General features: G+C 45.1%; 4 protein-coding genes across 4 annotated transcripts; 2 read left to right on the forward strand and 2 right to left on the reverse strand.

Annotated features, from left to right (window-relative positions):
• Window positions 1–369: 369 nt before the first annotated feature.
• On the reverse strand, window positions 370–11,005 carry CSUI_001141 (organic solute transporter ostalpha protein). Its single transcript, XM_068061347.1, has 9 exons — window positions 8,524–11,005; window positions 7,490–7,548; window positions 7,103–7,166; window positions 6,140–6,241; window positions 5,377–5,492; window positions 4,583–4,772; window positions 2,439–4,200; window positions 1,123–1,295; window positions 370–796 (listed from the first exon to the last, which is right to left on the reverse strand). Exons 1-7 carry the CDS (start codon window positions 9,391–9,393, stop codon window positions 3,013–3,015), a joined length of 2,589 nt encoding a protein of 862 aa, XP_067926680.1. The 5' UTR covers window positions 9,394–11,005; the 3' UTR covers window positions 370–796; window positions 1,123–1,295; window positions 2,439–3,012.
• An 849-nt stretch (window positions 11,006–11,854) lies between these two features.
• On the reverse strand, window positions 11,855–21,950 carry CSUI_001142 (uncharacterized protein). The gene is made up of 10 exons (XM_068061348.1): window positions 20,527–21,950; window positions 19,314–19,819; window positions 18,401–18,526; window positions 17,654–17,730; window positions 16,374–16,676; window positions 15,256–15,321; window positions 14,287–14,431; window positions 13,634–13,813; window positions 13,068–13,148; window positions 11,855–12,228 (listed from the first exon to the last, which is right to left on the reverse strand). Exons 1-10 carry the CDS (start codon window positions 20,787–20,789, stop codon window positions 12,134–12,136), a joined length of 1,842 nt encoding a protein of 613 aa, XP_067926681.1. The 5' UTR covers window positions 20,790–21,950; the 3' UTR covers window positions 11,855–12,133.
• A 716-nt stretch (window positions 21,951–22,666) lies between these two features.
• On the forward strand, window positions 22,667–23,990 carry CSUI_001143 (uncharacterized protein; the record flags this gene model as incomplete). The annotated part of the gene is made up of 1 exon (XM_068061349.1): window positions 22,667–23,990. A coding segment is annotated over exon 1 (480 nt), but the record flags the coding sequence as incomplete, so codon positions are not given.
• Window positions 23,991–24,304: 314 nt separating this feature from the next.
• Window positions 24,305–25,897, forward strand: CSUI_001144 (uncharacterized protein; the record flags this gene model as incomplete). Its single annotated transcript, XM_068061350.1, has 1 exon — window positions 24,305–25,897. A coding segment is annotated over one exon (834 nt), but the record flags the coding sequence as incomplete, so codon positions are not given.
• Between the last annotated feature and the right edge of the window lie 58 nt (window positions 25,898–25,955).

A 25,955-nucleotide genomic window follows, 5' to 3' on the forward strand; every position in this document is an offset into this window, starting at 1 on the left:
GACAGGGGTGAAAAAGAATGTCCGATGTGGAGAGAGAACAGAGAAGAAGGAGATCCTTCACTTTTGGTTCCGCGCACTGTCTCAGCCAGGGTTTCTACGGAGACCTGTCCCAGAAAACATCCTTTCCTTATTCTATGCTTTTTGTCTAGAGAGACATAACAAGATACATTTGCGCGGAAAATGAAGGTATCTCTCTTTCCTTATGATGGAGACGATAAATCGGGAAAGACCAGCTGGAGAGAAGGAAGGAACACGCCTCGTTGCCATGAGAGAAAGGAAGGAGATAGCCTCGTGCCAGTGTACTGCACTTCACCTGTCAGAGGTGAACGCCAGGAAATTTTGGCATTTCCCCGAGAGAGTTGAGGTGGATGTCCATTCACTTGATTCCCACAGTTTCTCGAAGGAATCCCGTTGTTTGTTCTCCACTCACACGCTGTCACCGCACATCACACATACGGCATCTATGGGTTTGACAACAAGACTAAATGTACGGGGATTCTTCCTGTTTGCTGTGTCTCATCCACCTTATCGGTCGGTCGGTGCCGTGGCGACTGTCCGAGCCTCTGATCTTTAGGAGTTCTGGTAGAATCAGACAGACACTTGCTCTCTTACAGAAGAAACCAGCCAAACGACAGAGAACCCAAAGAATCTTCGTAGACAGAACCTCGTTCTTGGACACGTAGATGCCGTATGTGTATTGCGCGAAACAACTCCGTGGAAGAAGAATTAACTGAGAAAAGTTCGCCGCAGTGCTTCCACGTCTTCAGAATTGGCGTTAGAGAAGTAGCTGTTGTACCTGCCACCAGATATACATATAAACTCTTCGTCATCCCGCGACCGTCCATACTTCATCAGTCGATGCAGCATGACTCGGCGCAGGCACCACCCGACAGCACAGAAAGGTTCGTACAACTCCACTTGGTAGTGTTTAGCTCTATGACAAAAATTCTCGTTCCGCTCAGCTCCAAGGGATCCCGTGTGTCATTTCGGGCACTGGATGTTGTGCGGTGAGGAGGGGAGTTGTCCCTTCCAATCGTGGCCTGTCCCTGCAAAGTTTGCTTATCATCATCCCGTGCTAAGACTAACAAGTGTAGCGTGAACTCTACTCCGTTCAGGTCTTACTGTTCCTTCTTTGCTGTTGCTGTCGTCGTACGAAACAAAGCAGAGAGATACTTCTCATGTAGTCTTGAGAGTGATGCGATGGAGAAGAGAGAGAAGAAGTACAGGACATCTGTGACACACGATTCGCTACAAGAGGAGAAGAAAGAACTTGAACGCGATCTGTTTGATGAACGCTGAGACAAAGACAGCCATGTAGACACTGTCATCATTCAGCGTCGCGATAGAGAAATGTTTCAGGGGAACCAAAAGAGAGGCGAAAACAGATCTTCTCTCTTTCTCACGACATTAAGTAAACAGAGAGAGAACGAAAAGACAAGGAAGGAAGGACAAGAGGAAACCCGACAACCTTTGCCACATCTTTGGGGTGAGGATGCGGTGACAAATGAGGAAAGAAGAAAGGAAGAACTCTCAAAATGACATTGAGCTCCCAATGCGATAAAACAAAAGATCAACAAAAGCACAGAAGGAAAGAGATACCTCTCTTCCTGAGGAACTGCAAGCCCAGCCAAAAGGGAGAGGGACTAAAGGGTCCAATCTTTGTATTTATCTACCTAAGTTGAAGAAGATGAGAGCATAAGGAAGAAGAGACAAGACACAGAAAGAAAAATGAACGGGACGATGCCTTGATGATGTCTCCAGTCTCTGGTTTCCTCTTGTCGCTCCGTCTTCCTCTCCGTCAAGCTGGCATATACAAATCTCTATGACATACACCCACCCCTCTGCATGGAATCTCTGTTCCTCTATTGAGAACATATACGTACATGTACAAGCACATACAAATATATATATATATATACCTGACGATGTATATGTATACCTAGATGTAGACGTCGCAACGGACATCTAAGTCACTACCGAAGCATCTGCGTATGAAGTAGCTACCTAGGTGTTGGAATACGAGGGCATTGCGAACATGCTGACTTTCATTTCTCGTGCTCCTGTCATACAGCATCATGTGAACAGCTCCCTTTTCTCTCTGTTTTTCCTTCTTCTTGCTCATTCATTCTCTCTCAGATAACTTCTCCTCTTCTAGGTCTCTCATATGCACTCAACCCCTCCGTTTACGCTGCGCCCAGCTGATCAATTCACCTCTTCCTATCAAAAAGAAAGCCCGACACAACCCCTTCATCTCGTCTCCTCTCTCCTTCTCCTTCCCATCCATCGGCATCATGCATCATTAATTGCAATCCTGCCCCACTCGCCACGATACAGTGGCCTTTTTTGAAGTTGTGGCGGCTGTACGCCAGAGGAGGACCCCTCTCCTTCTCCTTTCTTCTCTTCTCGTCTCTGAGTTTTACCGAGATGTGTGGACTCACCATCGAGACGTGCTTGAAGGACACGACGCTCTCGAGGTCAGGTTCATCCACAGACGGCGAGTCGAGACAGATGAAGACCCTCGATCTAGATAAGAAAGAACACAGTCGATCGAAAAGAATCATCAATCCCCCTCTTTTCGCGCTTTCTCGCTCTCCCTGTGTGTCCCTATCTCTCTCTCCACTACGACTGGAAAACCACCGGACTCTCCTTCCTTATTCTTTTCTTTCTTAGTTCTTCTTCTCTCTCCCTCTTTCACCTTCGTAATACGGCTAAGATGAGTGCCATACAACTACACCTGCTTTCTTCCTCCTCTTCGTGTCTTGAAGCTTCTCCATCCGGAGAAAGAAAACAGATTCCTTATCCTTCTTCTTCTTCTTGCTCTTCTTTCTCTCTTCATCGCGTGATCTCCTAGGAGTAGGAGAAGACTCTTCTTCTTTCCCTGCTTCATCTTCTTCGTGTCCTCCTTCGTCTTTGACCTTCATAGAAGAGGTTTCTAGACTGCAAATCTTTCTCTCTCCCCATCTGTATGTTGGTACTTCTTGTTCTTCTTTCGCATCGTTCCATCTCCCCCTATTACGAACAAAAGCCTGTCGAGATCTTCGTATCAACAGAAAGAGAAGCCAAAGCGGAAGGAGACAAAGAAGAAGGCGGGGGGTCATCAAAGGTGTGAGGAAGAGGAGAAGAAGAAGAGATAACTCTTTCTTCTAAATGATATTCTTTACGCATGCCGTTACCTGCAGTAATTCCCCCAAGAACGGCATCTGTAGCATCCCAGAGAACCTCATCACATTTAAGGAAGTTTGTCACGCCATTAACAATGGTTTTCAAAGGCTTCTTTAGATGAAGACCTCCTCTCGTCAAATCTAAATGACCCCCTGGGCCTTTAAGAAAGCTAAACCCTTCACTCTCTTCATCTTCTTCGTCTTCTGCATCGTGGCCGTTCTTCTTCACTTCTTCATCCTCATGATCGGGATCTTCACCATATTCTCCTAATGGCCTATCTTGACCGTTGGGTCTCTTCGGCTTCTTCTCTTTAGTCCTCTCTTTTCCCTCTCCGCTTGTTCTTCTGCCGTCTCCTTCTCTGTTGTACGTTCTTATAAGCATGTGCTCTTCGTGATCTTCCTCTCCCGGCTCACTATCATCGCTTCCATGGCGACGATCTCCTTCATCTGCATCGGAAAGGCTCTCATTGGGGGTTATGAGAGATGTAGAAACAGGCAGCAGCTTCTTCTCACAACTGTCTTCTTCTTCATCCTCTTCTTCTTCATCTTCTCTCTCGCTTTGACCATGTACAAGAATACCAAGACTCTCTCTTGTCTTTGCAGACATGCCACAAACCAGAGAAGATTCGCATCCCGGTGTCGCCGTCTTCTTCTTCGTCGTCTCTCGTGAGCTTTTCTTCTTCTTAGATGGCGAGGTCGAGTGAGAGGACGGACAGGGAGACGACGACGAGGCGACGAAGGACGAGGAAGACCCATTCACAGAAGAAGAAGGAGACCGAGAAATCTTCGTATGAAGAGGAGAAGATGCAGAAGAAGAAGAAGATGGTGACACGGACCGAGGATTAAAGAAATCATCGTCATAGCAACTTCCCCCTCTACTGTGATCTCTTAAATAGCTTCCTTTTCCTTTGCCTCTCCCTTCACTATAGCAGCTCAATCCTCTACTAGAGTAAGAAGAAGAAGAGTAAGGATGGCCTTGACGTGAGGAAGGTGTCAAAGCTTGTAAATCTCGAACAGGGAAAGCTAAAGCTTGAGCGATCTGAAGAACGAAAAGCCGTTACATGAAGAGTCTCACAACAAGACTCTATGTAGAGTCAAACAACCCTTCATACATATATATTTATATAGTCCTCAGTATGTTGCGTTATCGCTGGTATACATAGTATCTATATGGATGTGTATGTGAACAGATACACAGTCGGAGAAAAAGGAAAAAGACAAGGCAAAGGGAGAGTTTGCGTCTTTCCAGAGATAACAATGAGTGAAGGCTGTATGTATATGAATATGGCTGTATGTATGAATCTGGATGTATCTATGAGTATGTATGTACCGCGCATACTTGAGGAGAGTAAGAGCACCAAGAATTAGAGAAACTCGAGACTATCGCCAAGCGCAGAAAGAAGGTTGTCAAGAGGACTTACCGAGTAGGGTAGCATTTCGATACATATCATCCAGTCTGTGATGCGAAGAGTCACAGCGGCTACGACCAAACCTTCGATAGAAGAAGAGGAAGAAGAAGAATGTTGATCGTCTCCTCCCGTCTTTCCCCCTACACCATCCGAGAGGCCTGCGAATACAAGCGAGACTAACCACCTTACTGCGAAAGATTGCCTGGGAGAAAGGAAAGGAAAACAGAAGAGATCTAATGAAAACCCACACATGCGCTCCCTTGTCATAGTTAGTTGAAAGAAGACGTGAAAGAAAGAGGAGTACGGACAAGACGCCTGCAGTCGGTGAGAAGCCCAGTGGCTGTGTAGACACACAGCCAGCATACGGTACACTTGAGACCATATCCTTGCAGGGCTCGAAGAGGGTTATCGGATGACTTGTGTATGAGACAGAGACATACGTATACATCTTCTTTTGTACAAGATTGGCTAAGAAGAAAAGAAAAGAATCTCTTATAAGCGACCCCCGACTGACACATGACGAGACTCGTCTGTGTGGAGAGATGACTGGGAAGGGAAAGTGATATAGAGCTAAAAAGGATAAATATTTTCGATGACGGTCAGTAAATGTAAACAGATACAGAGAGATAGGCGAAAGGTAGATAGATGAACTGGATGAGCATAGATGGATAGACTAAAGATAGGTAGATAGGAAGGCGATAGACAAACAGATGTTGATCGGAGATAGACAAAAGAGTAATCAAAAGAAGAGACGAGAGTGAAAAAGGATAGACAGATTGAAAGATTTCCTGTTTTCTTAACAGTACCAGAAGCAGAAGAAGACGACGGCTTTGATACATAGAAATTTGGAGAGAAGGCGGAAGGACCTCCTTAACTTGTGTCGTATTGCCAAGTAAAACAGAACTAATGCATACATCGCTACCTGCATGCAAAAGAGAAAGACAAAAAGCCAAAGGCATTCACATTCAACATCCCCTATCAATAACACCCTTTCAGTACGTACATACACATACACACATACAGACAGGAGACGTGGCTGCGTGGACCTTCAGTAGACAACACATATATATTCACTTGCGAATCTTCTATCTAAACACATTGGTATATATACCTTTTCACGACTATATATATACACATGTATCTCCCTCTCTCTCTCTCCCTATATATATATATATAGGTCTGTATATAAACCATTGACTCTACATATAGGATACCGTCATGTTCACATAGAGATGAACTCAGTCAGATGAACGTTTACCAACCGGAGAAGGTGATGCACGCATACTTCGTCTGGAGTTAGAGAAGTAAGAGCAATCGGAGGCTCTTGGTCGAGAAGAGCTGATAAAGACAGAAGACCCATCTGTATCCGTCTTTCTCTCCTCCGTGTAAGCGTCACGAAGAAGAAGGTGCTTTAACTGCTCCTCCTCTTACCACTACTAGTTGTATCTCGAGCTCGTCTTTTTCTTAGTAAGTGTGTACGTAGAGAGTCATTCAGAAGAAGAACGTCCATCATCATGTCTTTCTAGCTAACAGTTTTGCACACGAGTTCACGCCAGCGCTGCTCCTTACACCTGCAGAGATATGGCTAACGGCCGCGAAGTACATGAAACCTCGACCTCCACCCGGACTATCGCCTCCATGACGTCCTTGAGGGATGAGGAGACTGCAGAGCTGAAAGTAAAAAGTCGAACTAACGATCAAGCATTTGCCTGTCTGTACATACACCTGAGTGAGATTCCCAGCCGGGCTGGCTGTGGAAAGACAGAAGGACGTTGAGACTGGATATACACACACTGATTCGACTGTATATATGCGCGCCTCCGGAAGGGCTGCTCAAGAGAAAGTTCTATCATGTCTTCGAGACAAGGAATTGATACACATGAATGTATACACGGCTGTACGTATAGACACTGACAATCGTACGAAGATATAAGCATGAAAATCGTTTCATCCAATCAGAATGGATGTATGCATAGGTCTATGTATGCTCTTAGATATACCTTTAGAATTGTATGTCTATGCATATCCATGCACCGTGAACGGCGAGTTGTTAAGGGTATCACTATACGTAGATGACCATACAAAGGCCAAGCACATTTGATAACGACAGGAGGACAGACGCACTACCTGATGAGAAGGATGTGTCTTACTACTTTTCTTTCCAAAGGGCGGAGAAACTCAGGAGGAATACGTAGACTACATAAACAGCGCAACGTTCTCCCCAAACCATCAGCTTATCATATCACTCGCTTACACCACACACACCAGACACACACATACAGGTATCGCACACACTGGCTTTTCAGATACACACACATACGTGTATGTGTGTGACTAGATACATGTCTGGAGAGGAACGCTCAATCGTCAGATGGAGAGAGAGATGAAGTAGAGCCTACTGAGCCATCTGAGGCATTCCTTCAGTTAACTTCTCTGTCAGCGGAAGAACAGAGAACAGAGAAGAAGTGAAGAAAAGAACGAAGAAAACGAAGGAGAGATAGAAAAGAAACAACGATCCTCGTGTACGCGTACCGTGACAAGAGGCTTGACAAAGACGAATTGAGCAGCACACAACTTAATGCTCTGAAGAAACCTCCTGAAACAAAAAGCAAGAAGACAAGAAAACACACGCATCCGTCGATTACTCCCAGTCTCTATCAACTCGCCCCCCCTAAACAACTTAAGTCGTCACCACCCATCGGTCAATCGGCTGTCTACCTGTCTATCTATGCATCTATACACATATACATACCTACCTATCTCCGGATTATCCACGTTTAACCTATCTCTATCTATCTATCTATCTGGACATGCACATGTGTAGACTGATATAGGCGCATCATATACACTGAAGAAACTCCAGCGTCAGTGACTGAAGAGAAAATAAGAAGATACTTCCGTTTATGGACCTTCTTGTACCTGTTACAATCGAGGGGTGAAAAGACAAGATTGAATGGCCAAGGATGTTGAAGCGAACCCTACAAGATGAACAAGAAGAGAGACACGAAGAAACGACAGAAAAGATAGCAGCAAGAAGAAGAAGAGAAGAAAGCGAAAAACGCCAAGACTCCCCCCGAAGGGAAGGGAATCGATACTAGGCCTTTCTAGACAAAAGCACGAGACTAAAACAGCCCCTAACTATCTGTGAAAGATTTCTTCTTCCTGTGAAAAAGCAAATGAAGAACAGGAAGTCACAGCGTGCCTCGCTTGCTCACGAAGAGTACTTCGACAGACAGATAGACAGACAGAAAGGAATGAGAGAGAGAAAGAGGAGCGGGCGGGGAAGAAGCACGACAAGTCGTTCGTGCAACCGAATAACAACGGACTGAGGAAGGTGTGCGCGAAAAGTCTAAGGTGTACGTACAGCACAAAATCGGACTGTACCGTTTCCCAAACATAGCATATAGGGGCTCGGATTATAAGCAGTGAGAAAGTCTGCCTTTCAGGAGCTTGCGAAAGCAGCAGGTATGAAGACATACCTATATGTACATGCCAAGATTCTTCACCGCCGTTCACTTCTCCCTCCGTACAAAAGCGAAACAGACATAGACCCTTCCCTCTCTTGGATCATGGAAATTTCATAACTACAACAACAGAGTGTATATACAGCACAAGATCTAAAACTCTTCCTAAAGACAGACTCCTTCCGCTTCTTGAACATTTCCCCTGGAGAGAATCACACCTCGCTTGTCTATTTCAAAAAGAAGTAAGTCCTCTCGTATCTGTTCTTGTCTCGTTTCGCCTTCTCTGCTCTCGAGCCAACGTAACTACGATAAGACCGCAGGTGTATCCACACCCTTTCAAGCACGCCTGACTGGAGGAAGTACAGTGTATGGATCCTATTGCAGACATGAAAAGCTACTAGACGTTCTCTAGCAGTATAGGGTAGGTTTTTAGTCAAAGGAATAGATAGGAAAATCGACTTGCATGCTAACAGATGGATCGGACCATACCTTCAGATGAAGTTGCTCCACCGCCTCTTCTTCACCACCAAGAACAGCGACAAGAAGAGCGATGAAACTGTAGAGTACATACACCTCATACATATCCCTTATGGCATGCAAAGTGAATCCAAGACATCCTCCTGTACCCTTCGCGAGATTTTCGAAATCGACACCAAGCTTTTCTTCAATCACTCCCCCCATACTAGAGCTACTACTCTTTGTTCCTTCCTGTCCTCCATCTGCAGTCCTCCTTCCAACAGGTGACTGAGGTGTATCTACACCTCGAGGTGCAGGTACACCCCAACTAAGATGCCATTTTCGCTGCTGAAGTGGACCTGTCCCTCCCACTTCCGTTCTTGTCGTCATCCAGGAAAGACGAGGAGGACTGTGGTCTCCACCACTTTTTTGAGAAAGACCTGATTCGTCAGCATTTCCGTAAAGCCGCCTTGACGGAGAACCAGCTGGCACAGAGGAAGGGGGAGAGATGAAAGGGTGAGTTGGCTCGACTGAAGAAAGAGAAGAGAATCTTAAGAAGGACGAAGAAGACGGTTCCGCGTACGTGAACGCGAGATACGACGTTATGGCGTACACTGGAACAAGCATAACAATACGGCATACATGCAGTGGAGGTTGAAGAGGCGGAGCTGAGATATGAGGGTGGTATTGAGGATAACTTAACCACCGAGAGAGAGCAGAGGACGAAGACGAAAGAGGAAAGAAGATCTGACGAATGCGAGGGAGAAGAAGAAGCGGGACTGTCTTGATATCCGTATGAAACGCATAGGCTAAGTGAGAGGCAATTAGAAACAAAGACACAATCACCGAGCAGATAACACAGAAGAAGGCAGATTGCTGGTAAATCAAGTCTTCGAGAAACATTCTGATAGAGAGAAGAGACGAAGAGAGAGAGAAGGAAAAGAGAACAGGGACGATCAAAAGAGACAAAACAGGCCGCCCTGAGGTAGATAGGTAGGTCAAACTGATGGTGAAGGAACGCCGTTCATACGAAGAAACAAACAGACAGCACGTATACCATAGAGGTGGTTATGCCCTCAGGACACAGAAAGACTTGCGGGAATATGAGGTCGATATACACCTGGAAATGTCTTGGTATGTTGTCCAACCCAGACGACCTGCACACATACCTGAAATGTGTGGGATGGTACTACTGAAGCACGTGACAAGAGACAGTTAGGAAAGATGTGACGTGGCAGAATCGATTGAAACGCTTGCGATCACACAAAAGAACGTGCAGGGAAGGACGCTCTTAGACTTGGAGACGTATCATAGAGGTGAAAAAGCAAACGGGCTGAAGTCGAAATCAACGAGACAGGGCCGACTGTTCAACCTGAGGTGTACGTACACCTGAAAGATGCAGAGTCGACAGGACGGAAGCTACACTCAAGCCTTGTTCCCGCAGCGGGGCACCACTCAAACGTTTCCTGCGGGTGATACAAGATCCAACAGACGGGAATAGAAAGGAAGAGAAAGAAGACGGAGCGGGCGTAGAGGTGTGGAAACACTCCCCCAAGATTTGCATACGTGGCCGCACGAACTCGAGAAGAAATCACGCGAAAAAGTCGAAAGTGAGAAGGCAAGGAGACAGCAGACCGAGGAGTGCGGTGTCTGTACACCTGAAGTGCAGGTCTGCGGGCAGGTGAAGAGCGAGAAGGGCGCTATGCCAATTCGTGGTCGATAGTGCCTCTTGAGAGACTCCGGTGGGCGGTAAAAGGGAGAAGACTGAAAGAATACAAATCAACTGCGAAGAAACTAGCATGAGTTCCCAAGAGGCAGGGGATATATGTAGCCACCCTGCAGTGGAGCTTCTTTTCATTCTGATCTAGAAAAGAAGGCAAAGGCTAAGAGCCGAACCCTACAAGATGCAGTGCGGTGTACCCCAGAACTCCGGCGAGAGACACTACCGCCCCATATTTTCAGAAGAAAGAAAAAGGAGAGAATCTCAGGGTTTCGCCTAGTCCGGGGATGGTCCTCATGTATCCGATCGTAAAAATCTTGTCCCCTCAAGTTGGTGAAGATAGCTCCCTCTTGCCACTGCTACTACTACCCGAACGGCCTCCCGAAAATTGTTAGCTGGTCGGCTGTTCAAGAGTCCGGACACCACGTGACCTCTTCACACGCGGAAAAACGAACCAGTAATGTTGGACCTTTCAAGAGAAGATGATTCCCGTCAGCAGTCGCTCGGTTGTCAAAAGCTGCGCTGGCGGCGATCATGTTGCGAGACTCTGCCGACCGTCTGACCAGCTGGAGGAACGGTTGAACTCAAACAAGCTTTGTAGCCAGTCCTCTTTCGCCAGCGCTGGCTTTGCTTCGATAGTCACCGATTTCTTTCATTGCGAGACACTGGGGTGTAATAGCTACACCACCATCTTTCAGATGGAAAGAACGAAGAAAAGAGACGAGAAACGAAGAAACAAGGACGGACGATTGTCTAAGAGTCGGAGTGATCGAGGCGGCATACAGCCGTGACACCCGCCGGACAGACTAACGCATGCATGCATGCGAGCCCTTGTCGAGTCCTTTTGCTTTTCAATCCCTTTCTCCTTTTTTCCCGAGCGGAAGTTAGCAGACACACTGGGTACCGAATGAGCCCGAACCGGTGAGACGCGGTAGGATGAAATGCTTTTTCCTGCGTACGCCTTTGTAGAGTGTTATCGCGGTTGGTCCTCGATGTGTCAAGCCCGGTGGAGCCCCGGCTGTCCGGGTAGGGTGGCAGTCGCGAGCCCGTACGCCTCGCCGACCCGTTATTAACGAAGGTCTGTTTTTAGAAGGCCTCGGAACGACGGGCGCCAGACCTGGTGCAACTGTAGAATAGTCCCCTATCAGCCAGAAGCTCTAAAGCTTGAACAGCCCGGTAGTGTGCAATTCGTGGGCACAAGTAGACAGGAAAGTACAACAACATGCACCCAGGCCTCCCCTATGTGGATCTCGTTCCCCCGCACTGAAACTAACTGGCTCAAGCATTCCTCAGCTTCCTTCTGACTCTCTTGCTCTTCTCCAATGGCGAGCTCAAGCTTCTGGCTGACCCGAGTCATGTGGACTTCAGTTAGTGCAACACGCCCAGTTATTGTCGGCTCAAGAGATGCAGCCAAGCACACTATTCAAATTCAAGGCGACACTAGATGGCAGACACCCAGCATCTGGTTTTCCGACAAGTCCTGATTCCGGAAGACTGGGCGCGGGCAGAGACAGCTGTCTGTCAAAAGAGCTCGACTGTTTTTTATGAAGGGATTAACGCCCCAACGTCACAACCCGAGAAACCAATTCGAATAGAAAAGGTCACTACCGACTTTCCGAGCCATCGCTACCACTACCGCTACACATATCCTCCGCTCATCTATTGACTCCTCTCTTCAGAACACAAGAAACAGGCGATCTAGGGAAGGGAGAGAAGGAATACCAAGACTCTTGTTTCATTTCCATTGTACGGAAAGACAAGGCTGGCACGGGGTGACAAGAAAGAAAGCAAAAAGTGCGATATCAAATGCAGCACTGTAAAATCACAATGAATCGCTTCTCCGTCTTCAAAAGTCTACATACATCTCCACAATACGGTAGATTTGAAATGAACCGCTTCTCCGTGTCCGGGTGTAAATACACCTCAAGGGGGGCGAGCCCATTCTCGTGCCATCCTCCGAAAGAGTTTTTTCTGTGTCCGTACCAGGCGTTGCATGACGAGTGGGTAAAGAGATATCACTGAATACACAAGAAGAAACAAAATCGGACTTCTCTGGAAACCAAGACTATCATGTTTTCCGCTCTCGTTGCGCCTTCCCCACCCGTGTGCTTTCAGACGTCTCGCCCCTGCCACGTGCCAAGAAGAAGCTGGTCAGAGCGTATGATCTCTACACATGCAATTTGACCTGTCCAAGCCGTAGGACGACTTTGTGACGTGATGAATGGCCCGCTACGTCGACAGGATGGACGGTTGGTCCCTTAGCCACACCGGTCTTACACGTACAGCACCTTTGTATACAATCACAATACACACTGTGCATACATTTCTGCACATAAGAAATGCGCAATTCTAGACCTTCTCAAACGAGAGGCGAAAGAGGGTGAACACGGCGAAGAAGAGTAAGAGGTGGCTGTGTGGGTAGGATGAGTACGAACTCATGAAGAGTCCATTTCCTTGTGTCTTGTTCTACGTCAGAAAGGACGCCCAGTGACAACGAGGCTTGCCCTTTGAAAGGCTGTCTAACAAAGAAGTTGGCAAAGAGCCGGTTTGTCTGTCTGAAGTGAAGGCCCTGGAAAGGTCACTTGATTCTTTTCATGCATAACTCTTTCTCTAAGTATCTCTCGTCTATCACGTTGAAGTTAGCCTCATGTGTCTTTACTCTGTGTGATAGTTCTCAAATCGGGTGGTAAGTCTCCACCATACTTACGGATCTTCATCAGATTCGTAGGTGAATAAGGAGAAACAGCGTTACGCCGCCACCTTCCCAAGACAAGTGACTGACGTATAGCTAACAGAGAAGACGAAAGATAGAACGGAGAAAAGAAGCACCCAAGTCTCCTATCTATCTAAGGCTTACAGAGTTCAGAAAGAGTGAGGGCACGAGCGCATCGAATTGTCGATGGCAGCGAAGGTGAGAAGACAGCGGACCCATCGAAGCCTGAAAAATGAAGAAAAACAAGAACGAGCGAGGGGATGCAAGAAGAGCAGAAAGAAGAGATACACACAGAAGCATCGGGAAGAAATCAAGAAGACCTCACTGGCAGTATAATAGACAACAAAAGACCACGAAGAATCCAAGAAGATGAAAATACCACTAAGAATGCCTAGATACACGCATACACAACGCGGGAGACACAGAGCAGATGAAAGAGACAGGGGAGCAGAACCAAGATAAGACTGTGCGACAACAAGTCTACTTTCCTCTGTAGGAAAGGTGTAAAATCTATGCCCTACATCCTATTTATTCCCGGCTTTGATTACACCACTTCAAGCCCTGAGATTCTTCTCGCTCTCAATGTTTCTCTCCCTGTCCTGTACGTCCCCTTTGCCTCTCTCATACACTCTGTCAACTAGGTTATTGCATGCAGATAGAGACAGAGTCATTCTCCCTTTCAAATCCCTCTTCTCTCTTATTTCTCTTACTCAATCTCAAGTAGATAGGATGAGAAGAAGCGAAGGAGGAGGCGCTGGTGGTCGAAGAAGAAGAAAGACAGGATTCCCTCGCCTGATGCTCCTGCTGCTGATCGCGTGCATGTGACAACGAGACACGAGGTGAAGATGACGCTTTGGATGAAGTACCCTCATCTTGCTTGACAAAAGAAGCTGCGAAAAAATCGACAGCACAACCAGAAGACCATCATCATCTCTCTATCTATCTAGATAGGTAGACATATAGATGTCTTGAGGTATAGCTTCTCTGGGTTGATGAAACAAACGGGGGGTTTTGGACGGAGCCACAAATACCTTATATGTATCTGGACGTGCATGCCCAGCTAGCCATGCAGTGCCCCCTGTATACCAAACGCAGTCTGCAATGAGATGACAGATATACACGTAGATGCACCTCCATGTTTCTTATATAGATATAGACACTAACGAGATGTACTAATGTATGTATATAAATATATATATGTATATACGTACGTATACATATTGGTTTGATCGAGAGAATTCCCGATCTTCCGAGACATCTATACTTATGTCCCAAGAAAAGTCAAGCCACGAGTAAAAGCGAATGAAAAAAGCGCCAGCGGAGACTCCTCTACACACGCCCGCACAGCCCGCCGTTGTCTTACCTCGTACATTATCAGGAAGTTGATCAGGAAGAAGAACTTGAGGCGGGAAGAAAACTGAAGATAGAGAAGAACCCATAGAAGTATCACGCTGCTTCGACTCTAGAGACGGTGGTAAGCCATGGAGTCGTATAGCCTCAACGACATGCTACGAGGAAATCATCACGCCAAAAGAAACAAGAAGAACGTTCTAGAACTTTCTACAAAGAACGACCGAGGCCTACAACGATCCATTGTAGGAGTAAGAGAATAGACTACCTTCTGTACGATCCACCTTAGGAGTAAAAGCATGTGCCTGCCTTTGACTAAAGAGAGAGACATGTATGGAGAGAGGCGCGGAGACGCGTGTGTCTCTGCCTGAGCGATGTGGGTGGAGATATAGTCGGAAAGGAAGAACAATACGTGTGGAAGTTCGCAAACAGAGATACATATCTACATAGCTGTATGCATAGAGGGCAAGCACACATGTCCAGATAATACGTATACCAACCTGATGTAGTTCCATTGCAGCCGCGCGCCTCTCGAGTTTGATCAAGAAGAAGAGGATGTGACTTCTCACTCGTGAGCTACATGCCACACGCATACGACTTGTGTAGGTTTACTAAACACAAAGACCAGATCTAGGCCGTGCTTAGGAACCTTCTACTTGACTGTCTCCATGCGTTGAAGAACAAGAATCTCTCAAAACGGAGGTGAGTCAGCCTATCCTTATATATCAGAATGCCGTTCACATTGCCGAGCAAAGAGCTACACACAAAAAGACAAATCCTACTAATACACTTCGGCTTGGATAGAGACAGATTCAGATCGATAGATAGACAGACAGATACAGATAGATAGATGAAAGACGTATATATTTGAACTGTATGTATACATGGGTATACGTTCATATACGCCTATATATAAAGCGTGTATATAAATTCGTTACTAGTCCATTTGGTTCACATGGTACGAAGTGTTTCTTTTGCTTACCTCGACGCAGCCATGGGCAAGTGCCATCTCGAGAGGGCTTGCTGTCTCCAAACTCCACTCAAAGAACTAGAAAAATAAGAAAGAAAAAGAGACAAAGAAAATCTCTCTCCCGACTGGCGTACTAGAGAAAACTCGGGAGAAACTGTTTAGAAGAAGAGGGAAGACGCAGACGCCAGTGAAAAGAAAAGACGAAAAGGAAAAAACTCACACCCACATACACACTCATCAACAGCTGTATGTACACCCCAGCTGCTTTGTCTTTAACCAGGGACAAAAGCCTTCGCATGTTAACTGACAGACAGGGAGGACGGATGTGTTTTTCTTTTGTAAAAAAGAACGAAACTTCGAATATTTCTCTAAGACAACGAAAGAGGGATTCTCAGTGAAAGTTTCTTACCTTATATACACGTAGTGCATAACCCACATATGAATGCATGCGCTGGTTCCTTCAAAGCCAGTAGACGCACGGATAACGTGTGTACATTCACTCCTCCTGTTGATATGTGCTGATAATAGATACCAACTCTTTCAGTCTCAGTTTCTACTTGGAGGGCACGCCAGAAAGAGATAAGCTGGGATTGTACAGATGCATACTACGCATGTGTACATACACCCAAGTGACTTGAAGAAGAAAGAGACCATACATGTTCGCATGCAGGTTCTCCAGAGTCTTGTTCGTCACCTGTTCATAGAACTGTATGTGTCTCTGTTCATCTAGACAGCACCCACTTGTACATGCGTTGCCATCCTTCTTTCTATGTTGCTAGGCTGCATGCACACAGAAGTCTCCAGTCAGGCGGGAACGGTTGCCCTACATGTTTAGTATCTATATCTACAAATAGAGAAAGAAAGAGAGAGTTATGGATGATGTATCGATCAGCTGCGCGTACGTTTGGGATCTCATCTAGGATTGGGTCTGCACATATACGTACTACGCTCATGCGTGCGGAAAGGCTAGGTACTTCCATGTCAGCGTCAGATATACCTATACACATATTCTCTATAGAATACCTCTATGCTTTAAAATCTCTGCCTATTCTATAGGTGTGCCCACGACCTCACAGCATAGAGCCTCTGGTGAGAAGAGTGACTAACCTTCCTCGTCGTTGAAGACTTACCACGGCTATAATTCTCCTAGGAGATGAGCCTCGTACAGCAGACTGTTCATCTTCTTTTTCCTCTTCTTTCTTCTCATTAAGAGAGTTATACACGGGCATCCCCTTCCTATCCTTCTCTATTAACTCTTCCTCATTCCGCTCATATACTCCCTCCCGCCGTACACCTATATCATTACTCGAATATAAGACGATCACTTCTCCTTTACGGAGCGTCACCTTCTTCAACTTCTCTCTCAGAACTGATGTCTTGCTTCCAGAAGAAGAACATCCGTCTCGCCGTTTCGACCGCTGAAGAGAGGCTTCCTATGAAAGATACCGAAACAGATGAGGAAGGAAAGTCTTCTCCGGCATATCTTTCTCCGATCAGAACCACATAAAGAGAAGAGATGGACTACTAGACAGTGGTCTTCTCTTCATTCTCATCAGAACGCTGTTGGTCGGAGTGCCATACATATACGTGGGCAGTGCATGCACAGATCAAGGCTCAGCTATGTTTAACAAGAAGAGATACTTAGAGAAAGAGAAAGAAGTTGTACTTGGTGAGCCATGCTAAGATAAAGAAAGAAGACGGAGAAATGAAGAGAAAGAGAAAAGAGTTTTAGGTATGTACAATGTGAGAGATTGAGACACTTCATTAAACGATCACCCTGAACTCCTGTGTAAACAAGACTTGTTTATGTGAAGAAGTACATGGATATAGAAACAAACCTTCCTCCTTGTCTTTATGCAACGACGGTTAGGTTGAAAGTTTTAGCTCTTCCTATTTTGAATGAATTTGCCTTAGTATTGAGTTGGCTAGATCTACTACATCTCAACACAAAGTGCTACGAAACGGTCTTCGAATCGGCACCGAAGAGAAAAGAAGAAAGGATAGGAGACATGATGGATTCTTTCTTGATGGAATGAGACGGGAGAAGAAAGCTGACCAAAAAGAGATCTCAGGAAGGAGAAGCCGCGGCCAAACAAGCAGAGATTTCGCGGGGAGTACGTTTGCAAAGAAAGAAAGAAAGAACAAGTCTTGCAATGTCTCTAGTACTGTGAGGTAATATCGTATGCCACGCACGAGAAGAAAGACAGAAACAAGAGATCGTGTGTAGAGACACCGGCAGTGAAGAGACGATGAAGAGAGAAGAAGTATCAAGAAAGAGGAGAAGAGACGAGAGAGTAAGAAGAAGAGAGAAGACTATACACGTATATATGTAGAGACGTCTACCACGAATGACGACTGGATGCGATGTCTCAATCGCCAGATGCAGTTGTGAGTTGATAGGTGTACATACACTGCGGAAGAATCTTTGAAGAGGACCACACTGAAGGCGCCAGCGTATACGTGACAATTGGAGAGCTAACTCGCTTCCTGGGAGAAAAAAAAAACAAAAAATGAAACCCCCCATCTCTCTCTGAAAAGATAGATAGATAGATGGGGGGGATAGATTTACGCTCTACACGTCGTGGATCGATCAGACCAGAGAGAGCTTTCTTATTCACTTTTCTATACCTCAAGGTTCTTTACACAGAAAGGACTCTCACAAACACCCTCACTCCTCCTGTACAAACCCGGAGCCAGAGAGAGAAAGAAGCAGAGAAAGAGAGGGACAGACAAACATATGTCTACTCGCACGTCATCTTTACCTCTCTACGTCGAGATGACACTTGACTGCACAGTGATGAGAAGAATGCCGCGATGTCGAAGAAAAAGTTCTCCATGTAACTTACATCGAGTAGATATCTTGTATCTCTACACTCGTATACAAGCCCCGGAACTAAGCGAACGCCAAGAGGCATACAACTACGTAGATGCTAACGAATGGTGATCAGACATGAAGAAGAGACTTTCGAAAAGATCTGCTTCAAAGAAAGGAAGGATGAAAGGTAGAGAGAAAACAAGAAACGGATTTATACACAGTCACTCTGTAGAAGGAATCTTGTTAGCTTCTCTCCTCCTTAACTTCTTCCTATCTTAACTTTTCTCTATCTTGCTTGCTTGTCCCTGTCTTGATTGGTTTCTATGTAAGTTTCTTTCATACTCATAGATGGAGATGTAGGAAGTGTGACAAGCTCGATAAGAAGATCATAGCGACAAGCATCTCGATCTAAAGCCATCAATCGGCATTCTGTTTGTTCCTTCGCTCCAAGAAAGTGAAGTAACAACTCTGAAAAGAAAGAAAGAAAGAAAGAGATCCCAGAGGGTGTAGAAGCAAGGAGAGAGAAAAAGTGCTAAATCCCAGAGAGAGAGAAGAGTAAGGTTTAGGAAAAAGGTCGAGGGGTAAACGGAGTATCACTCCAGTTCTAACGCTTCAAATAAACCGTACTCGCTTCCTTTTCTCTACATTCCCTGGCTTGGCACAGAGGTATCTGTGAAGATGAACGTAGGCACGAAGATGGATGTATGAAGATGTAGAGGTTGAAGTCATATCTCTGTATGTATGTAGGTATGTATGTATGTATGCGTCATAAAGCCACGACGGCATACGCCTTTGCTGAGGCAGATACACACGCATAGGAGTATGTGTATGTGTTTGGAATGAAGTATGTGCGAGGCGTATGTATGACTGTGATAGAGGTCACGAAGAACATCAGAGCAAGAGAGAGAGGGGGAGAGACCATGAGCTCCATAGACATGCACGTGCATACAAATGTACACATGTATATACATATAGATATAGGCATAACACCTGAGTACACATACTGAATATTCTCAGCTGCATGCTAGCCACTCAACAGAATGATAAAGATCGAACCTGTGACATCCCAAGACATGTCGACAATCGCTCCGTACCCCCTTTTCACTTCCACCGCATGCACTTCAAGGAAAAGTAGCGCAGCTCGTTCTCTTCGTTCTTTCAATGAGAAAGAAAGACGAAGAGAGAGGAGAGAAAGAAGAAAAAAGAGAAAAGAAAAAGACCAAAGATAATCTTCACTTTCATTGCTTACACTTACCAGATCCACCTGAATTCCACAGATTCTCAAAGTATTTCGGATAAGAGACATACAGCAATAGCTGACTCGGGTGTACGTACACCGGCACTTCTCGACAGGCCTCTCTATCTTCATCTAAACAAGTGCCTTTCTTGATACTCTTGAAATGACGAGAGGATAAAGGAGAATCAGAATAACCTTCACAACTTAAAGAAGAAGATACTTTTCTATGTGATGGACCTTGGTTTCTTGACGACGCTGAGAAAGACGAAGAAGATGAAGAGGAGCAGGAACAAGCCTCTCTACATACACCGCAAACATAACGAGAGGAAGACGACGGGAAAGAAGAAGAAGATGAAGAAGAAGAGAAAGAAGACGAAAATGAAGGGAGGGGTGCAGTGACCTCAATTTTATAGAGAATGCCATCGATATCTCTGAAGAATTGCTTGAAGAGAAAATCTTCCGAGTTCGAAAGTCTCTGAAGTTCTTTGAAAGTGCTCAGAGATCGTGAAGGCACGGGAACGCCGCTAAATGAAAAGGCACAAACACACACAAACCAAGAGGGAAGGATCCACTGGTGTATGTACAGAAAGAAAGACAGACGATATGAGATGTAAAAGAATACGGATGGATGAAGGACAACGAGCGTAAACCTTCTTCCTCTCTTCTTCTTTCTTTTCTTGATCTCCATCAATCTTTCTCTACTTCCTTTTCCCTCTCCTGTACCGGAGCGCGTAGAGCAAACCAAACCAGAAGAGCGGCATCAGGAGGCATTCTCGTGCCTGTAGTGTTTTTTTCTTCTCTCTATTTCTTGAAACACCGCTTACAAGAAAGACGTCATTTCTATCTGTCTTACTCTTGACATCTCAACCTATGAAACAATCGGCGTAATACAGCGGGGAGAGAATCAGCGGGAACAGATCTAGAGGAAAGAGCGACAGAGACTCTACAGAGATAGCTATGTTAATGAGTTATATACATATATATGCTGCATGCCTAGTTATGTTCTTTCTCTCTCTCTCTTAATCTATACAGAGCGAGATAGATAGATAGATAGATGAACAGGTATCAATCGAGATAGAAAGACCCATGGAGTCTTATCAATAGATGTGATGTATACGGTATTCTATGTGTTGATGAAAAGAAGAAAGAAGAAGAGGATGGAGAATTAGTGTGCAAGTGCTCTTTCATCTTTCTTCTTTGTGTCTTTTAGCTGTTTATTGTTTAAGATTACCGATGAAAGAGATTTTCGAAGGCATCTTGTAGAGATCTATTCCATGTAGGCGTAAGAGAGAACTGTTCCACTTCATCTCTCTCCTCCTGGTCTCGTATGAAAGAAAGCTCTCCTACGTCCTTCCCTCCTAAAGACAAGCCCGACGACAAGGATAGACAGATATCACAACATGCGCCACTGCTTCTCTCTTCTTTTCTTTCCTTGTTCTTTTCCTTCTCTTTTACATCCTCCTCTTCTTTCTTGTCTTCTTGATCTTCTCTCATTGTCTTTTTCTTTTTCTTTCTTTTGGTCTCTTCTTTGTTCTTCTTCCTCGAAATCTCCTAGAGAAAAACGCCAATCTTTCATAAGAAAAGAAAGATGAGAAGAAGACTAAAGCAGAGCTCAACCAAACCAGCAGCAAACCGCATGCACTGCCTTCTTCTACTTCACTTCCTTCCTTCCCTTTTCTTTCTGGTGTTCTTCAGGAGAGAAAACAGCAAGGTCGACAGTTTCCGAGAGAGATTTCAGTTTCCTCTTCTTTGATAGAGACGTCGGCCATCATATGGAGTTCTCTGGTGAAGGCACGACAAACCGAGATAAGAAATTTATGTAGGTTCGCGTCTCCTGTGCTTGCGTCATGAGAAAAGAATGAAAGAGGAGAATAAGAAAAGAAAAGGAAGGAGAAGAAGATGATGAGGGAGGGAAGGAACAGAAGATGAGGAGGAGAATTGCCAAGATTATCGGAGAATCGATTTAAGGTGTATCATGTATGCATGGTGTGTACGTACACCCCATCAATTCCAGCCTTTTCAAGGGCAGATGCAGCAATATACGTATATTTGTCTCTCTCTCTCTGGATATAGAGATACATCTGTGTGATTCCACATGGGACTGTACGCACGATGAAATCAACTGTGCACATAATGCAAGGAAGTGGAGAAAGGAATCTCAAAAACGGCGATAACTAGACAGAAAAGAGAAGAGGAAAGAAGCTCTCGGGAGGTGCTAGCTTTGCCACTTCTTTCTCTCTTTCATCCAAGCGATGTGTTACGAGAGTTAAAGACAAACTCAAGAGAAGTGAAGAGACAAGAAAAGCGAAAGCAAAGGAGAGGAAGGAAAGGGAGCGAGCGGTTCAGGGCGATTAGCAACACTAGCAGAATGGAAACAAGGAAGAATAGAAGGAGAAAAGTTCCCTCGGGATAAAGTGAGAGAGAGAGATGTTTACTCTTAGGAGCATGCAATACTCCGTTGAGAAATAGTGCTTCTCAGCGTTTCATTTTATCGCTCGCAGAACAGCCTCAGATGCTTCTCGCTTTCTTCTTCGTTGGAAAGCAGAAGAAAGGGAAGGAAACTTGTCTTGGTGAAAGCAAAGCTAGAGGCGCTTGAGAATAAATAAGAAAGGGAGAGCGAGACAGGGAAAGAATCGAGGAACAAAACCGAAGGAGATGTAGAAGAACTGTCGATGCACTTTCTTCTCTTTTGGAGGAAAAGTCAAAGAACACGTGAGAAAAGGCGTAGGGACGGGGCGGGAGAACAAGAAGGACAAGGGGAGCAGCTTGCATCTCTTCTTCCTTCTCTTATAGCTTTTCTTCTTTCTTTTCTTGTAGCGTTTCTCCTTTCTTTTCTCTCGTAGACGACAAGAAGAATCAAGAGGAGGAAATGGAATTTAATTGTTATAGAGAAGCAGTCGTGATCCAAGCTTCCCGTCTTCTTCTGTCTTGTCTCCTCTTTCTGCGGTGTGCGGCCCTAGCTGATAGAGTGCTTGCTGTTCTTCATTAGATTCTCTTCGTAATAGGGAAAAATAAAGAAGAGAGGAAGAAAGTAGAAGAACTCACCTGGGAAGGAAACGAAGAAGGAAGAAATGAGTGGTGTGTGTCTCTCCTCTGTTTTCTTCTTTTGTTTGCTCTTCCTGCTCCTTAAGAAACATAACTTTTTCTCTTTCTTCTCCCTTTCCTAGCTTGATGGCAAGGAAAAACAGACGCGTGCCTTCTCTCTGTTCTTAGAGGTTTTCCTTGTAATTTTGCTCCTTCAATGTCCACCACCTTATTTATTCTCTCTGGTCTTCGTCTCTGTTGTTCTTTTCGTCTTGTCTTTGATGGTAACAGAGCAAGAGAGAGAAAGTGAGAAGAGGATCCGCAAGTCTACAAGGGGAAATTCTACGGCCTTGAAAGGACAGTGACACTCCCATGTCTTGCTGCTAAAGAATGCCCTCCCTTTCGACAAAGAACAGAATTGAAGTACAAGAAGAGGAAAAGAAGAAGAAGGATGACCTTTACCTCTTTTTCGACTTGCAGTGGCGAAGGTAAGGGAGAAGGAGGGAAAACACAGCGATAAATGAATGATAGGAGAGAAGAGAGGAAAGGAGAACATTCTTTCACTCACTCGCTTTTTTCTTTCTTGCTCCTCCTCATTTCGCTTCTTCGTCCTTCCCGTCCCTCCCTCCGAAACTTCTTCTTTCTTCGTCAATTTCCTTCCTTTCGCCGCTTTCTTTCACCTTTTTTTTTCTTTCCAGCTGCAGAGATCGATTCATTGGTGCATGCGAATACCGAATATCACCCTCTCACTGCGTGTGTGTCTCTCTTCCTCTCTTTTAGGGGAGTGTTCTTTCTCACTTTCTTTCTCATCATTTTCGTGTCTGTTGTACAATACATTCAAGGAAGAGAAACAGGGAGAAAAGAAACTGACGTTCACATATCGAAGGAATCTCTTCTTTTCTTGGACCTGTAGAGAAGCGAGGTGAGGGGAAAGAGAGAACTAGTGAGAAAGAAAAAAAGAAAGACTGAGAAAAAAAGGAAGAAAGAAAAGCGTAGAAGGTATGTGGCCTCCCGTAGTGAATTTTTCTCTTTTTGCGCATGCTCGTAATGAATTCTCGGCCTTTCCGGACAGCTAAAGAAAAGGAGAGAGAAAGAAAAGTGCGAATGAAGTAAGGAATTTTCTAGTCTGTTTCTTCTCGGCCTTATCTTCATTCGAGTGGTTTCACAAGGGTAGCATAGAAAGTCAAGAGCATGAAGGAAGGTTGCGAGAAGATACAAGAGGAAAAAGAAGAAGAAGGAAGAAGAAGAACAAAAGGACAAGGAGAGGATCTTGACAGTAAAGACGTTGGATGTCTTTCTTTTCCATCTTCGTCTTCCTCTAGTATCGCACCCTCTTGTTCTTCCAGTCCTTTTGATCTTTTATTTTTCTCTCCTTCATCCTCTTCTCTTCCTCTCTATTCCCGAGAACTAAAACCTAAGAGAAGAAGGCGCTCAGGAGAAGAAATAAAGACAACAAGGGGCGGAAAGAAGAAGGGAAAGACGAGTACGGATTCGCTAGAGGACAGGAAAGGAGGAGGAGAAGAAGAAGAGGAAGAGAAAGAAGAAGAACAAGAGAGTGCTCCTTCTACTCCCCGTCTTCTCGCAGACTTACTTTACGATGCTCTAGAGGAAGAAGAAGAAGAGAGTGGGAAGGAGCAGAAACGAAGAGAAGAAAGAGACGAGAAGAACCTCTCACGTTATCCTTCTTTTCCATTCTCTTCTTCATCTTCTTCTATTCGTATTTCTCCTTCTTCTTGTCTCGTGTGCGTGCAGAAGAGAAGAGAAGTCCAAGACTTTATCACCTTTGTTCAAAAGGTTACAGACGTCAAGATTAACGAGGTTTCTTCTTCGCATCACGATGATCTATCAAACAGACATATACACCATAGAAAAGCAGGAGGGAAGACTACTTTTCCTAATTCTGATCCCCAGCATTCTCTTTTTTCTTTTTCGTCTTCCTCTTTTTCTTCCACTTTCTCTTCATCTTCTTCATCAACCGTTTTTACTCTTCCGCCACTACTCAAGAAAGAAGAAGCATCTAGGCTTCATCATCCTTTTCCGCGTCTTCCTCTTTCTTTTTCTTCATCTTCTTTCTCTCCTTGTTCTTCTACGGTATCCTCAAGTTATTTAGGAGATGATACTACAACACAAAGCACAGTGTATCTACACTCCGATGGAAGCAGCTCGTCTGTGTCTCCTTCTTCTCATAGTACTTGTCTTCTTCAATCGCATCCTTCTTCTCCTCGTCTTCTCCAACCTGATCAACATAGTCTTTCTTCTCCTTGTTCTCCTCTCCGGGCATCTTCTTCTTCTGGTTCTCATCCCTCTCTTCTTCTCCCTTCGCTTGCGGATCCATGCTCTTCTTCTCCTTCTATCCAGCCTCCTCGCCGTGCTTCTTCTTCGTCAAGACCGTCGCCTTCTTCTCGTGTTCTCCCCCCGTCTCCTGATCTTTCTTCTCCTTCTCATTCCTTGTCTCTCCCTCTGGTCCAAATCTCTGGTGCACGTCGCCAGGTGTCTCTACACTCGGAAGATGCTCATAGCTTTGCAAGCCAGTTAAGTAAGGATGAAACCTGTAGAACAACAAGAACGGAATCATCTACTTCTTCTTTATCCTCGTCTTCCTCTCCCCTTCATCCACACTGTGATCTAGGAGAAGAAGGAGGTTCACTGACAAGCGATCCGCCTTCATTTCTTCCTTCTCTTACATCCGATTCTTCCTTTTCTCCTTCTTTTGTCTCTTCCTCTCTTCATTCTACAGTATCAGGGGGTTTACCTGAGACCACTCCTCTCTCGGATGAAGAAGAGAAACCGGAGAACAACGAAGAGAAAGACGGAGAATGAAAAGAATCTCATTCCACCAAGATACACTCTATAAGGAGAATAAAGGACGTACATAATCTTGTCTATGATGTAGTGAACGAATCGTTGGTGCTTTCTGTATTCGCCTCGCTCTTCTCTCTCCTCTCTCTCTCTGTCTTCCTTTCTCATCCTCGCTTTCTTCCATACTTTGTCGCTTTCTCTTTTCTTTCCTAGTTCATGCGCCTTCTGTCTCCCTTGAGTTGTTGATAGGTATCCTGTTCTCCTTGAGCTTTCTCAGTCCCCTGATCTTCCGTCATGTCTTCGTCAGCTCCTTTATCTTTCTCTTTTTTCACTTTTCTCTAGTCTCTTTGCTGGAGGTGATCCTAGCAGAAGGAGAACAGGAATTGACATTCCCACGGCGCATCGAAGCCTTCTCTCCCTCTTTCTTTTTCTTTCTTTAGCACTTCAACAGACTCACAAGCACTGAAGTCGCTGAAGTGTGTCTAAGGCGCCCTTTGTTCGCTCTTCTCTAGGAGGGAGAGTTCTCTCTTTACGTACATGAAGATATTCTTTCTTGGAGGTTCCTTTTTCTTTGTTAGAGAGAAGGTTCAGTGTCGGATAAGTCCTAATACTAGGCGAAAGAGATCTCTAGAGGCCATAGTTTACTGGAGAGATGAATCACTACAGTTTACATCTCTCTCTCTTTTGCTATTGTTTCTCGTCTCTTTCCCTGTGCTTATGTGGCTCGCTCTGCGTGCTGATGTCGAGTCAGAATTACTGACTTTCCTCGTCTTTCGGAGATCCGTCCAAAAGTAAGTGGTGACAGAGAGTAAACTGTGCTGCCGCCGCGACCGCAGC

This window comes from Cystoisospora suis (assembly GCF_002600585.1).
Source record: "Cystoisospora suis strain Wien I chromosome Unknown contig_444, whole genome shotgun sequence".
Taxonomy (NCBI): Eukaryota; Apicomplexa; class Conoidasida; order Eucoccidiorida; family Sarcocystidae; genus Cystoisospora; species Cystoisospora suis.